Genomic DNA, 15,302 nt, shown 5'->3' on the forward strand with positions numbered 1-15,302 from the left:
AAGGGGAAGGGGGCACTTAAAAATTCCCAGGGAAGCTGAGGTCCACTCTGACCCAGAGATCACACTGCTGCTTCCAGTCATCACCTAACGTTGGCAATGCTGCTGTTACCCTCACAGCTCAGTGTGCACTAGATGCCCAGTGTCTTCAAAACCAGTCATGTTATTTCAAGATATCTCCTTTGAGGGTGAAAATAGAAAAGCAAGGAAATCATTAAACCACATGTCAGTACCATGCTCACCTTGGGGAAAAGAATGTAGAAAATTCAACTGTTGGGCATAAGAGGGCTTCTACGTCAGTCATAGTGTTCTGTTCCTAACAGATGCACTGTCCATTTTATTATTCTTCAGACCGTACGCTTACATTGTAACACTCTTCTGTATGTATGACATTTCACAGTTGAAAAAAACATCTAAACTTGTAGTAGCAAGGAGAACTGAAGGGAGAACCATCAGGAGGCCAGAGACTATATTCTGGAAGGAGCGAGCACATGAAAGAGCGTGCATGGATGAAACAAGGTCCAGGAAACCCACAGGTGGAGCGGCAGCAGAAGGGAGCTGTGGAGAAGGCTGGCTGTCCAGGGCAGGGCCTCGGAGCCTCGTCCCCCGTGAGAAGACTGTTGCTCCCACGCCAGCTGCGCTTCCCAGTTGTGAGTTTTTGCTTGCATTGTATCCCACTTGGCAATTTCTTGTATTTCTCTCCACCTTTGGCACTGGAGAGGGGTGACAGCTCAGCTTTCCAGCCCCAACCTCCAGTTGGCCAGTCTCTTTGGTCAGCCACAGAACCTTGTTCCAGCCGAGGTGGCCCAGAACTTTGGGCCAGGGCTTGGCTCCTAGTTCAGACCCCTTCAGTTTCCACTGCAGAGTATTAGGTGTCAAGGACTCCTCCAGCCTCCCAAAGTCACCTATGCCAAGGCTCCTGGAGCTGGGGTTCTGCTCAGCCTTTGCCAGGCCAGGAGTGAAGTCCCATTCCCCACCCACATTTCGGACGTCAGCCGGGGAGAGGGGCCTCAGAGAGCATCTAGTCTGCACTCTCTTTGGAGGCCCAGGCGAGATCTGTCCAAGGCCTCAAGGCTGGAGCTGAAAGTCAGCTCTGCCATTCCAAAATGATCTGAGCCTATGTGAGACAGACAATTCCAGCCCCTGCCCGGCCTCTTGGTGAGACAAGCATAACCACCCGCTGCCCCACCACCAGTGCTGCTCAGCAGTGTTCTAGGCGCTGCCCTGCAAGGCCTCAGTGTATCCAGAAACAAGTCTGTGATTTCAGTCACTTAAATGCCCTCCATTTAAAAAGGCATAGTGGTTTTTCCTTGCAATTGTAAAAGAAAACCGAGTTTCCTATAGGAAACTTGGAAAAATACAGAAAAGTCTAAAGAAAATAAAAACCACTCATAATGCAGCAAGTATAAACTGCTAAGGTGTTGGCATCATAATTGAGCTCTTTTAAAAGAAACCATTTCCTAACATAAGCAGCGGCGCCTATTTGTTGGGTGGGGTGGGGGGGGCGGGTCACCAAAACCCAGGCAGCAGCTGCCCTTCTCTGAGTTCGATGCTGGGTCTGGGCTGTCAAGGAGACGTGGGCAGCCTTGCGGTGTCCTTCAAATCCCCTTTGCTTTTCACAGCCCAGCCCCAACCTGCAGATCTGAACATGAGCCCCCGAGTGCAGGATCTGAGTCTTACTCAAATCAGCTGCCTGGCTGCAATCACTATCCACGCTATGCTGGACAGATGGACACTGTGGGAGGGACGGAGGGCGTCAGAGAGGCTGAGGCAGCAGGTAAAGGGGGTTCCTGAGCACGATGAGAGCTGGAAAGAACCTCACACCACAGCCAATTCCAGCCACATGCTGCAGGGGAGGAACATGGTCTCAAATTTAGGAACGAAGGGAGCTGAGGGAGCAGGGAAAGGTGGGCAATAAATAAAAGACAGGTCTTTTCACCACAACAAGTTACAGAAATTGACCTTTATTTATTGTACTAAAGTCAGCTTAACTTTTGATACAAAGGAAGGTTTTAGTACAGAAAATCCCAGCCTGTCAGAACAGTACCTGTGCACACTGTACCTCCTCGGTCCCACCACCTGCCGCTCGGAGCAGCAGCCCCGCAGGGCGTGCGAGCGAGACCCCGAGACAGCCTACGGTTTGTCCTAGGTGTCTGAGCCCGAAGGCGTGTACCTGTGAAACGAAGGGCAGCACTGAGGACTGAAACGTGTCTCTTTTCGAACAACTGTGCAAGAAAATATATCCCTTTTTAAAAAATGTCAGTATGGCTAAACTACAATCTAGTGTCTAGAATTACAAAGAATAAAATGAAATCAGAGATTTCTTGCTAGTAAAATGAAATGTTAGGAACAGTATTAAAATAGAGGTCCTACCCCAGTGACACTTACCCGGAGCCCGGTACAGTACCTACTTACTAACAGGATGCACAGTTTAAGGAGGAACCACATCAAATCTTCAGCAGAGGCATCCAGCGTCGGAAGCTTAAAAAAGACATCTTCGTGGAGTACTGCTCATGCTGTGAGCGCTGTTCCCAAGACTAGATAGATCCCAGGTTCCCTTTTTAGGATCTTGACAGTGACCGTACTAATCCTTAAGCTTCCACTAAGAACTCTTGATTCAAAGTCTGAAACACGAATGTTTTCCCATTGAGAAGAGCTGATTTGCCTGCCCCACTACAGAGCACTTAAGAATTACCCTGCAAAGTCTGCACTGGTAAAGGCTGTCACTACTCACAGAACCTAAGGAAGACCCAACGGCACGCACCAGCGCCAGCCTGACACCCTGCCCGGAGCGGGCTGTGCAACAGGGAACTCACGCAGTTGCAAGGACCAGAGAAAAGGCTGGAGTAGTGAACGCAGGTGGAAAAGAAGTGAGAGGACGCAGAGGCACAATCTGAGGGAGGGGCTGCAAGACAGCCCAGATCGCCCTTCTTGGGGCAGGAGGGAAAGCTGCCGCTGCAGAGCCAGCCCCTCCAGACGCCGGTCCCGCCCCACCGACCATCGAAGCACCCTCAGTTGCCATGTCCTTCCAGGAAAGGTGCCACCGAGGAGCAGGACGTCCATCAAAGCTCTGGTCCCACCAACAAGAACCTCCCAAAGCAAAGTGGGCCCCAGCGAGGTTCCAGAGTCGTTTCGCTGAAAACAGGCACAAAACCAACACCAAAGCAACACAAGGGTGTGACTAAAGGGCAGGGGCTGGGCAGCAACAACATAGAGCCGTTCAAGTAAACATAAACAACCAAATACTTAGAAAAGGTTTGTAAACTTGTGATCTGAAAGGTTCTCTTTGCAGCATCTCTGGTCAGCTGACTAAAGGAAAGGTCGGTGTTGAATCCCTCTACAAAAAGTCTTTTGTCTTAAAGCACACGTGTGAGAGGAACACAGTCTGCTGGCTGGGGCCCGGATCCCGTTCGTCTGCAGCCCTCTGTCTACCAAGGAGGCATTCCTGGAGTCCTGGTTCACGGATCCTTCCCCTTCGGGTTTCTGTACAGACAGACTTCTATCTTTAGTCGCTAAAGAGACCTGAGCCAGGCACTCATGCTGGCGGCCGCGCTGCGTCGTCCCCAGCACCACGTTCTATAGGGGGCAGGCTGGAATCCACAGGACTTTACTTTGCTCTTGATTGACCATTGCCAAGATCTGAGTGCAAATGCTTGACAGGGCTCCTCCCTGGACGACCCCTGCAAAAGAGCCCCCAGACAAACATGTCATTGGCTCAGAGGAAAACCTCAGATTTGAGGCAAATAAACACGTTTTACTCTTCCTGGTGTTCTGCCTGTCTTGAGCTACGTGGCCCTGCTGTCCCACTCCCGCCTCATACTCTTCCACCAGCGAGAAATTGGGGAAGACAAAGAAAACAGAGTTGGGTGCAAATCACTTCAGCTTTTCAGCTATCCCTCTTGCCAACGGTTCCATAGGATGTTAAAAATTTGGGCTCAAATGAAGGCCAGTGTCCAATTTTGCCAGGCTGCCCTGGCCCCTGTCGCAGGGGTGACCAGGATTTGACCACATGTATGAACTGCCAGCCTCACTGCAATAATGCCCCGGGTTGGTTTGCCTAGTCTTGCAATGGGGAGTCCCAGCACATCGGAAAGCAGTTTGAGATGTGTTGTGATGGTCCAAATGGCAGCAGGATTCTACAGGAAACAAGGTTGGGTTGCAGGAGCCGGGCATCCCGTGGCCCAGAGAAGATTCCCAGCAAAGATGACGACATGTCTCCAGCTCTGGCTCAAGCCTGGTCTGCAGGCTTTCAACACCACGGCTCGGCAGACACTAGACCAGGGCTGTCTGTGTGCCCCATGGAAGAATGCCAAGCCCCAGCTGCTTGCCATAGAAACTGACAGCGCAAGTTTAGAAATGGCTATGGAAATGTGCCGGAGTAATTTTAGATCTGTTGAAACTACTAAAAAGTCAATGCTTGTATTTTGTAAGTTTTGGAGTTTTAAATTTTCATTTCTCTAGTAATTGTCAATGTATTTGACTGAAATATTGGTCCGTAGTCGATTGGAAATTAAAACAAACACACACACATGCACATACATTGAAAGAAGCACCAAGGCTGGTTTTTGAGACCAAATGTTGCATGCGAAGTGCCAAACGAGATCACAACACTCTCTGTAAGTTAATTAAAACCACTGTCTCTACCTCTGTGACCACAACGTTATTATGTCCCACTCCTCCCTACCCACAAAGATGACTGATTTTATGGAAGAAGTTGAAAGCCACCAAGTAAAATGGCAATTGGTAAATTGGAGCCATGCTGCTTCTGGTTTCCTGTTTCAAGGACCAGAGAACTTCACGGAAAACCCAGCCTGCCCTGCAGGGTGCTAGGGACAGACAGAGCCACCACCACTGTGCTACTCGCCTGTGGAACGCTGGAGCTATGCTCTATAGCGACTGTGCAGCCACTACCCAAGGGCAGACCATGACCCAAGCCAGAACTAGTGACCTGCAAGTTCCTGATGTTGCCCTGTGCCTGCAATCTGATCATCTGTAACAAAAGTGCTCACTACAATGGCATCCACCAGAACCCCACTTAGTGTGGGCTCTCCCCACTTCTAAGAAGGACATCCTTGGGAAGCCTGTGTCTGTCCTCACTCCTCTCTCTCTAGACCTACCTGTGAAGTACCTGCCGTACTCCTGTTCAATCTTCTGAGCCGTCTCAAACTGCTCTTTGGAATGCCTCTGAGTCACCTTGTCCTTCAGGTAGATGGGGTCCCTCTGCTCCCTGTCGGAATAGCCGGGGAACCAGGCTGAGCATCTGGCCTGCCCCAGGCCCTCCTCTTTGTCCAGAGTAACAGGGATCACTCACCACAGAGCTCCCATGAACCCCCCACCGTAAAGCACAGCAACAACCGGCAAGCCCCACGGGGAGCTCTGGGCAGAGAGGGGGAAGGCAGGCGCCCCAGCGTGTGTACACAAAGACCAGATACCCCAGCTGGCCCCCGAGGGCAGGTACCAGAAACTTGGAAGCACAGAAAGGCAAACTGGTGGAGGCAGGGAGGGCTTGGCAGACCGCTAGCCCAACCAGCACAGAAATTGAAGCTCAGCAAGAGCAAAGGCCCATCCACAGCACAAACCAGCTCCTGGCCGAGCCGGACCTGGGCCAGGCCACCCAACTCCTGTGCTGCTATGAGCACCAAGCGGAGAGGCAGGGGAAAGGGGCATGAGGGTCAGAAAGGGAGCTATGCAGACAAGGCTGGACATACTCCAGGAGCCATGGCAGCACCCAAACGGCACGAAGAGCGGGGGGGGGGGGGGGCTGTGCGGGGTTAACATGCCTGATTTGACGTGTGGGGGCTCGAGGTGGAGGTCATTCCTACGTGAGATGCCAGTTTCAAGGCCAATGGGCCCATCTCTTTCTTTCACCACCACCCCCATGGCTGTGAGCCAGCAGCCCACCCACAGCAAGGCCCCAGGCTGAGCCCACGAGGAGCCCATCACCTACTTGATGTGTTTGGCGCTCTTGTAGTGGATGAAGATGACGATGGGGTAGATGTGCATGTGGTGCAGCCGCTCGATGGCATGTGGAGCGATGTCCAGGAGGCAGTGCCGGTTCTGGGGGGATGGAGAGAGTGAACACCCCGCCCAGGAGGATGGGCGGAGAGCCGGGCTGTGGGAGCACTGGACAACCCAGCCTTTCTCTGCCACCGATGGGGCCACCCTCACCTTGCACTGCCCTGCCTTACTCTGTAAGTGAATGTATAAGGTTCTACCAACGAAAAAGGCAGCAAAACCAGTCTTTCATGAAGACCATGCATGATACACGGTGGGGAAACCGCATGTGGGAAAAAATCTCTCCCCACAAGCTGTCAGCTGTGATGGGAGTCAGGATGGGAGCCAGGGCCGGGGTGGGTCTGGACGACATAACTCCAAACCTCCTCCTGCCTTTAACCAGATACAGGAACTTCCTAAAGCCCTACCCAGCCCAGCCTCAAAACCTCACTTCTGACAGACTGGGCAAAAGAAGACTGGGCGGAGACTGACTAGGGGCTACGGCAGGGGAGAGGAGAGTGGGTCTTTGCGTGGCTGTGACTGAAATGCGGCCCATGGCTCTGCTGCACCTCCACACTGCCCATGAGTCAGAAAACTCCCGAGAGCACCACTGAGGGGGCCCAAACGCTGCCGGGCTTTCTCACGTCCTGGGGTACCCCTGACAGCAGCTCGTCCACTTCAACTGGGCCATCTGCACTGACAGCTATAAGAAGCCAACTCCCTCCTGTATCAGGAGGAATCCAAAGCCCAGTGAGGTGAACTGACCACCCAGCAAGGACGGAGCTGGAGGAGCACCCACACCCTGGGACTCACCAAGGTTGCCTTTCCAACACACCTGGCAGAGCTGCCCACTTTCCTGGACGCTACCTGGCAAACGGACCACAGTTGTGCCCAAAAGCCTCAAGGCACACAGCAAGAGCTCCTACCCTGATGGAAGCCATGCCCCTGTCCCTAGAGTATGGCACACGTGAAATTCTGCACACATGCTCAGCAGATGCACTCTGGGACCCTGTTGTAGAAATCCCTGTGAAGGGCCTTTCCTGGAGTGCAAAGCTCTCGCCAGAGCCCCTCAGAGAGGGAGAGGGGACACACACACAGGGTGATTTGTACACACTTGCCTGGGAGTAGCTTCCTACTCAGAAAAGTGGAAGCACACAGAAGCAACGGGGGCCAGCCCTCAGTAGGCTAACTCGGACCAACAGGACACAGCTGAGCTCACCAAGGTCTGAGAAACACGCAGGGCAGAGGTGCAAAGGGACAGGGCCCAGACACAAACGGGGTCCAAGCCCAGGGCTCAAATAGGTGCCCACCCCTCGGTCTGAGACGACAGGTACCTTTTCTGTGATCTCCTTTATGGAAGCCACTGTGGTCACATCGAAATGGCCACTCCTCCGCTTGTAGTCAACAAACAGGCAGTCTTTGACACCCCGCTCGATGGCCTGCTGGGAGGCCTTCATCACCTCTGGAAAGCACAGACACAGGAATCAGGATGGCCCCAGGCTCTGTGAGCTGTCACTGCCCATTCCAGGGAAGAACACTGTGTGGAAGAGCAATCAGGAGCCCAGCCCTGCTACCCTTTCTCCCAGAAAAAGAACTAGAGCTGCACGTTGTCCTGACCCAAATCAGGAGGGCTCCAAACCACCATGGGATCCATCCCCAGGGAACATGTGGACATAGACACAGCCCAGCAGGCATGAGGGCAACCCCTTACCAAGGGGGCATCGGCAGAACTTGCCAGGCGCCTCATTCACCAGCATTTCCTTCACCACATCCAGTAAAGGCCCCAGGATCAGGACAGGCCTCAAGGAGGTGCAGTCTACCTTCTGGACCCGCTGATAGGCAAGGCTCACCGAATCTGAGGGAGAGAGAAGAGCAGAGTCATGGGCATCGGCCGGGAGCAGAGGAGGGAAGGCAGAGGGGCTGGGGACCCACTGCTCCCCGTCCTTGCAGCTGAATGGATAAAGAAAATGTGGTAGATCTACACAGCAAAATACTATGTAGCCTGAGAAAACAACAAAATCCTATCACTACAGTACAGGTGAGCCTCAAGGATGTTCTGCTAAGCAAAGTAAGTCAATCACAAAAAGACAAATTCTGTATGATTCCACTCAAATGAAGTATCTAAAGTGGTCAAAACCACAGGGAGTGGGGAGGGGAGGGAGAATCAGTGTTCAGCAGATATAGTTTCAGTTTTGCAAGATTAAAAAGATTCTAGAGATCTGTTGCACAACAGTGCAAATCTACTTAACACTACCAAACTGTATACTTAAATGGTTAAAATGATAAGTTTGATGTTTTACCCATCCCCCCACACAAAAGAAACAATTAGAAACTACAGAACTAAAAAATGTAATTTCTGAAATAAACATGCATTGGACACAACAGAAAGTGGATGAATAAACAGGAAAAAGTCCAGTAGAAAATATCCAGGCTATCCAGGCTGATACACAGAGAGAAAAAATGTGATGGAAAATACTTCTTTAAAAAAAGGTATAGAAGACATATGGGACATGGCCAAAGAACTAAGATCCAGAAGGAGAGGAAAGAGGAGCACAGAAGTAGTTTTAAAGAAACAAGAGGCATTTTCCAAACTGACCAAGACATCAAACTACAGATTTAAGAAATGCTAAGAACCACCCCCTCCCAACATCCCAGGAGGATAAGCACCAAGAAAACCACACATGGGCACATCATGGTATGACTGCTGAGACACAAAGGCAAAGACAATCTAAAAACAGCTGGGGGAGGGGAGGGTCAGACACACATCACCTCAGCACTGAGCAATATGAGAGATGACTTCTTGGCAGAAATGATGTGTGGCCGGCTGACAAGGGCCCCATGTAGATCAATTCACTTCCCAATCCCCGGGACCTGTGACTATCACCTGATAACAGGGATCCCCCACTTTCTGAAAGTTCGTTTTGTGTCCCTCCACTCTTATGAAAGACCTACATTAATACCTGTTTTCGTTAACTGAAAGAAACCCAAAGAGGATTTTCACTGTTCCAAAAAAAGGCAGAAATTAAAACAGCGCCCAGCATTCGTTTTGCTGTGAGCTGAGGCTCAACAGATACAGCGCACACCTCAAGTAGAGTGGCCCCTTCCGCAGGACCTGCACTCAGCGTCCCAGCACCAAGCTACCGGGGCGCCGACTTGGTCTGCAAGCACCTGCACTTTATCTCCGTTGTTTGTGTGCATCTGTTAGCAAGATGTGTCTTACACTAATTGCTTTTTCACCTTCTGCCATTTCGGCTTACGAAAGGTTTCACAGGATTGTTCTACTTTTGAATAGAGGGAGAAACCTGTATGGCAAAAACGTACTTAAGGATATTCAGAGGAGGTGGGCTGTGTAGGTGGGCCCCAGATGCAATTACATGTAGCCTTATGGGAGACAGAGAGGGTTTTAAGACAGACATGGAGGAGAAGGCAATGTGAAGATGGAGCAGAGAGAGCCAAAGATGTTGGTGATGTGGCCACAAGTGAAGGAATGCTGGCAGCACCAGAAGCTGGAAGAGGCAAGGCAAAGATTCCTCCCAAAGGCCTCCAAGGGAGCATGGGCCTGCCAATAGCTTGAATTTGGCCCAATGGTACTGATTTTGGACTTCTGGCTTCCAGAATTGAGAGAGAATAAATGTACGTTGTTTTAAGCCACAAAGCTTATGACATTTGTTACAGCAACCCCAGGACACAAACATATAGTGAAAGCCAAAGGACAATAAAAAATGTCCTTAAAACACATAAATAAAATTTCTACCAATCTAAAATTCTATATCCAGTGAAAACCTCCAAAATGATGGGAAAAGAGACCAACAAAAGCAGAGAATTTGTCACCAACAAATCTGCATTACAAGAAATGCTGAAGGTCACCATAACAAGAAAATGTTAATTATATGAGGTAAAGGATATGCTAGCTAACCTTACTGTGGTAAACCTTTTGCAACATATACATGTATCAAATTATCATACTGCACACCTTAAACTTACATGATATTATGTGTCAATCATACATATCTCAATCAAGCTAGAAAAAGGAAGAAATGCTGAAGGGAGTTGTTCAGTAGAAAGAAAACAAAATCAGAAGGAAACAGAATAGCAGGAAGAAATGATGAAAAACAGGAAGGGTAGCTATAAATGAATAACTGATATGTAAATGAGTAACACTGTTGGATTTTAAATATATGTAAAATGAAAATGTTAATAATGCAAAAAGATGGGAAGAAGGGGGAGAGGGTATAGAGTGTGCATCTAGCGTGCAGTGTCCTGGGTTCAATCCCCAGTACCTCCATCAAAATAAATAAATACCTAATTAGCTCCCCCAAAATTAAAAACAACAAAAGATGGGAAGAAGGTGAGTCACAGTGCTCTGATGTTTTAGAATCATTAGGGAAGGGGTCAAAGTAATGACTCATGTTAGTAGTGAGGCAGAGATACGCATTGTGAGGTCTGCTGTAACCCGCCCCTCCCAAAGAATAGAACAAAATGAGTAACCAAAAGCTAACAGATGGAGAGACAGAATAAGAAAAATGCTTGATTACTCCGGGGGTAGGGTATATAGCTCATTGGTACAGTGCCTGCCTAACATGCTCGAGGTCCTAGGTTCATCCTCCAGGACCTCCATTAAACAAACAAACAAACAAACAAACCTAATTACCACCCAGCCCCTCAAGAAAAAGAGTTGAATGATTTCAAAAGCCCTGGACTCGGGAGAAGACCAAATTTTCATACTGTGGCAGTGGTTCACTTTAAAGCAAAACAAAAAAAAAAAAAAAAAAAAGTATTTTTTTATCCTAAGAATTAATTAATACCCCAAAATGCTGTCCCAAATCATGAGACCCCTCAGTTCTAGACATCACCCAGGCCGGCATCTAGAACTCCACCGTAAAACCTTTTTAGGTATGTGTTAAGTTTCTGTGAAAACTTTAGATGTAAACTTCATACCAACACTGTCAGTTTTTGTCTTAATAGAACTAAATATTTACAAAAAAATAAAAAAACAAAAAAGTAAAACCCATCTTTAGCTCAAAGGCCGTATAAAAATAGGCAGTGAGCCAGATTTGGCCCCTAGGCTACTGTTTGCCAAGCCCTGTCCTGACTGACAGTGACAGTGGGCCGTGAGCAAGGGCAGCATCAGTCAGCTCACTGTGCCTAAGGCCCTAACTGAAAAATAAACAAGGAAGGAAGGGAGGATGAAACCAGGCGTCCTACCTTCTGATGTCCACTGCCACCTCCACACCCTGCCTGCCAGGGAGGGTGCACCTTCTAGGACAGTGGACACACATGGGGCCCTGGGAGCAGCATTCACAGAAGCCTCCAGCTTTACAGGACAAAAGTACCCTTCTACAAAGGCAATCTGCCAAAGGATGTCTGACACTCCCTAATATGCAGCTCCAGGACTGGCCCTGGGAAGTTCATGTAAGGATGGACACAGAAGTGAGGCCAGAAGAGGCCAAAGATCTGCAGAGTTGGCCCATGGTCACCACCAAGCAGCCTGTAATAACCCAAAATCAAACTAGAGGCAATGCATTGAGTATAAACTCTTTTTGCTCACCCAATACCAGTGCTTCCTTTCTTCTTTACTTAGGCAGCTTCTTAAAAGAACCTGCTTTACTGAAGCCAGCAGTGCACCAGTGAAAACCCTGCCTTTTCAGCCACCCTTGCAGATGCAAGCGGCCAGAGAGCTCTAAGTGGAAGATCCAAGGTGGTGCTTCCAGACAAACTGTTTAAAGAAGCACACCTTTGCCTTGCCCCATCCTCCTCCCCGCTGTCTGAACACAGACGTGATTGGCAGGAGCTGCCATGACTGTGCGGAGACTTTGAGAACAGAAGCCACACTCAACAGGTGGTAGACTCTGAAGACAGTAGCACCACCATCCCAACCCTAGACTGGTTACCTGTGAAAGCAAAGCAAACCTCTATCTCATTTAAGTCACCAAGGTAAGGCTTCTGTGGTCAACAGCAAACCTAATCCTGAGCACCCGCTGGAGAAGCAAGCTCAGCCACTTGCCTTCAAAGAGTGGAATGGAGTCGTTGGAGAAGGTGTCCAGGGCAAGGAGGTCCTTCCCATCTTTGGACCCACTGCGTTTGTGCTTATGTTTCCTCCGAAAGAAGGATCTGCGCGCAGCCGCCGAGAGCGTCTTTGCTGCATTGCTGTCATCTTTGACTTCAGACATGCTGAGCCTCCGGGAGAACTCTTGGTCCATCCTGTGGACAAAGGGTACAGCCGTGCTGGGAAGGGCCTGGGACCCAGCACCTGCCCACCCTGCCCTACCCGTGAGAGCCAGAGCTAGGCCTCCCCGGATCCTCCAACACCCTCTGCAGCTTTCCTGGCCACTTAACCACCCACGCCACCCAGGACCCGCTGGTACCACCGCTGTGGGGGCGACACAAACATCAGTGCTGGACAGGCTCTCAGAGCCAGCCAAGGCCTGTATTCAGATGAATGTCAAAAGGAACTGCTAAGACAGCTTTCACTTGTGACGTTACAAGTATGCTTCCTGGCATAAAAAGGAACAAAGCACAGAAATGCACTACAGCATGGAAGAACCTTGAAGAAATCACGCTAAGTGAAAGAAGCCAGTCACAGAAGACCACATATTACATGACTTCATTCACGTGAAAGTCCAGACAGGAAACTCTACTGAGACAAAGAAGATAGGGGGTCACCAGGGCTGGAGGAGGGAGCAGGGCAGACAGAAAGACCGGGGGGGTGGGAGGCTAAAGAACACGGGGCTTCATTCTGATGAAAATGTTCTCAAATCGACTGTAGTGATGGTTGCACACACCTGTGAAGACACTAGAAACCAATGAATTGTACACTTTGGGTAAACCATATGGCATATGAATTAGCCTCAATAGATCTGTTACAAAAGTGCTCTCCTAAGTTGCCACTGTGCTTCTGTACAGCACTGAATTATTTACAGCACTGACCTGCATTAGGTAAGCGATTAAAACGTAACCAGAAGCTGAGACGAGCATCAGGATGAGCCCCCAGGCAGCCCTGGGCCTCACCCAGGGGACATCCCCATGGGCGCCACTGCCCCACCCCAAGCCCAGACTCAAGAACACTCACACATATTTGCTGGGGATCTGCCCGCGCTGGATCTTCTGGGCATTCTCATCCAGCTGCCAGGCCATCCAGGACCCAAATGTGCCCTGGGGCAAGGTGTCATCAACGTAGAGGATGTCGTCTTTCTTAAAGCTCAGCTCATGCTCCACTTCCGCCAGCCGCTCATACAGGGCCCTGGACCAGGTGACGGAGAGGACAGGTCAGGCTGTCCTTTGCAACCACACTCCTCGGACGGCTCTCCTGTTCTTTCTCTGGACTACGATCAGGACCTGCCTCTTCCCTATCCTGACGGTTCCCAAAGGAGGGAACCCAGGCTTTACAGGACAGGACACAGAGACTTCTCTTTCCTCCCCTGAGACCAGGGCTCCCTGGGGACAACAGCTGCCTCACTCCCATCAGATAATGGACTTCTTGCCAAGGACCAAGGATATGTATCTCCACTTCCAAATGGGCCCTTCCCATTTGCCTGCCTCTCCTGAGTCTAGGCGATGGTTCCTACGGTTTAGAAACTCCCCAGAATGGAAACACGCCATCCCCAACGAGGAGGGGGTCCCCAGGGACAGAGACCAGTACCTCATGGTACACAGTTGATGAGTGCTTTTCCTTCTTATGTGGCCTCAGGCCTCAGGGGACATGAAGAAAGCTGAGCCCCTCCTACAAAACGCCTGACGCCCACCTCCCACACACATTTTGTATAGTACTTCAGGACGCCATGGACACCTTGACATCCACACACACTGCAGAGGGATCTGCAGAGCTGGCCTGGGGGAGACTGGGAGAGGAGCAGAACCCACAGGAAAACAGGGCCCCGTAGCCTCAAAATTCTCCAGGCTCTGAACCCTAAAGAGGGAGTACGTCTGGCCCTGGGAGCCTTCAAGGGTTTCTCTAAGTCACAAGCACCTTGCCCTGAGCTTGCGGTTTGGGGACTGAGTAATGACCATCATGGCCCCACTCTCTGGGACAAGAAACACAAGGGCACTCACTCAGAAGACCCTCCACCAAAGGCCCCTCCCTGGCCCCAAAGCTCCGGCACCTTTGCCTGCTGGTACCTGATGTAGAAGCTGTCGCCAGGCAGGCCCTTGACCTTGGTGAACTCCTCTGGGCGGTACTGCACCTTGAGGCGGACACCATCCTTGGGCTTCAGCATCTCCACGTACACCTCCTCCACTGTCTTGCTGCGCACGTCCAGACCGCCATACTGCCCAGGGATGGGGGACTGGGGTCAGGGAGCAGAAGCCAGGGAGGCTTGGGCACCCATGAGAGGTTGGTCGTGAGATAAGGGGGAATCCGTCTGCCCCAACTACACAAGTTAAGGCTGAGCCCTCTGCCGAGTGTCTGCTCCGCCCTTGGTAGCTTCTCCCAGGAGAAATTCTGCTCTATTCTCCCAGCAAGTAAAGGCTGTTCACAAAACGATACCTCACCTTGCTCATGCTACCTGGATCTTTTAGTACCTACAATTCACCTCCCCCATCCAACAGGACACTCAGTGAGAGGGAGCTGACACTCGCCATCGGATCAGAGTCCTGCTGCTGACAAGAACAGAGCATCTGCCCTCCAGAGGCCAGAGGGTCTGGGTGGCATTCAACACGGACAGGGGTCTCGAGGTAAAAGGCTGTGCTCCTCTGCCTCCCGGCCATCCAAGATGACAGGAAGCCCCACATGCGAGCAGAGAGCGGCCTGGCTGCTGCTGGCAGCTCAGAACTCACCTCGAGGATGAGGTCCCCAGGCACGAGGCCGTCGGGGCCCTTGGCGGGACTGTCATCCTCCACCTCGGCCACAAACACCCCGTGCAGGTTCCCACCACATAAGTGCACTCCAAGCTCCAGCTGGGACTTCTTGAGGAAGACCACTCGTGGCTCTGGGGTCTTCTTGGTGGCATCTCCCACCATCCTTTCAGGAGGGAAAATGAAGTTCTTCAATTGTGCACAGGGAGGAAGGAGGGCACGTAAAAGACGACCCAGTGGTGATGCCCTAAATTGTTTCTGGCCTGCTGCGCAGGACCTCACAAGGCCTTGGGACCACTGGTGCTAAGAGGTGGGCTGGCACAGGCGCTAGTTCTAGGGACTTGGCTTATCGGCAGGACGCTGAGGTTCCACAGAGGCGAACACACAGCCCCGGTCACAAAGCCAGTTGGGAACAGAAAGGAAATCAATGCCCCCGCTTTCCGGCCCAGCTGTCCGTTGCACACCTGGGGCTACATCTCGCCCACCTGGACTGCACTTGTTTTCCTAACCTCGTTCTCCTA

The 15,302-nt window shown here is 50.9% G+C and overlaps 1 protein-coding gene across 3 annotated transcripts in view; it reads right to left on the reverse strand.

Annotated features, from left to right (window-relative positions):
* Positions 1-1,945: 1,945 nt before the first annotated feature.
* Positions 1,946-15,302, reverse strand: part of DLG5 (discs large MAGUK scaffold protein 5) — a 108,059-nt gene continuing 94,702 nt past the window's right edge. For all 3 annotated transcript variants that reach the window (XM_010963127.2, XM_045522798.2, XM_010963126.3), the window contains 9 exons: positions 14,764-14,947; positions 14,107-14,255; positions 13,061-13,231; positions 11,996-12,192; positions 7,703-7,846; positions 7,326-7,453; positions 5,945-6,054; positions 5,115-5,224; positions 1,946-3,677 (listed from right to left, as the gene is read on the reverse strand). In XM_010963127.2, the coding sequence (XP_010961429.2) occupies positions 3,574-3,677; positions 5,115-5,224; positions 5,945-6,054; positions 7,326-7,453; positions 7,703-7,846; positions 11,996-12,192; positions 13,061-13,231; positions 14,107-14,255; positions 14,764-14,947 (1,297 nt within the window). In that variant the 3' untranslated portion in view covers positions 1,946-3,573. The remainder of the gene's footprint in view (positions 3,678-5,114; positions 5,225-5,944; positions 6,055-7,325; positions 7,454-7,702; positions 7,847-11,995; positions 12,193-13,060; positions 13,232-14,106; positions 14,256-14,763; positions 14,948-15,302) is intronic.

This window comes from Camelus bactrianus, chromosome 11 (genome assembly GCF_048773025.1).
Source record: "Camelus bactrianus isolate YW-2024 breed Bactrian camel chromosome 11, ASM4877302v1, whole genome shotgun sequence".
Taxonomy (NCBI): Eukaryota; Metazoa; Chordata; class Mammalia; order Artiodactyla; family Camelidae; genus Camelus; species Camelus bactrianus.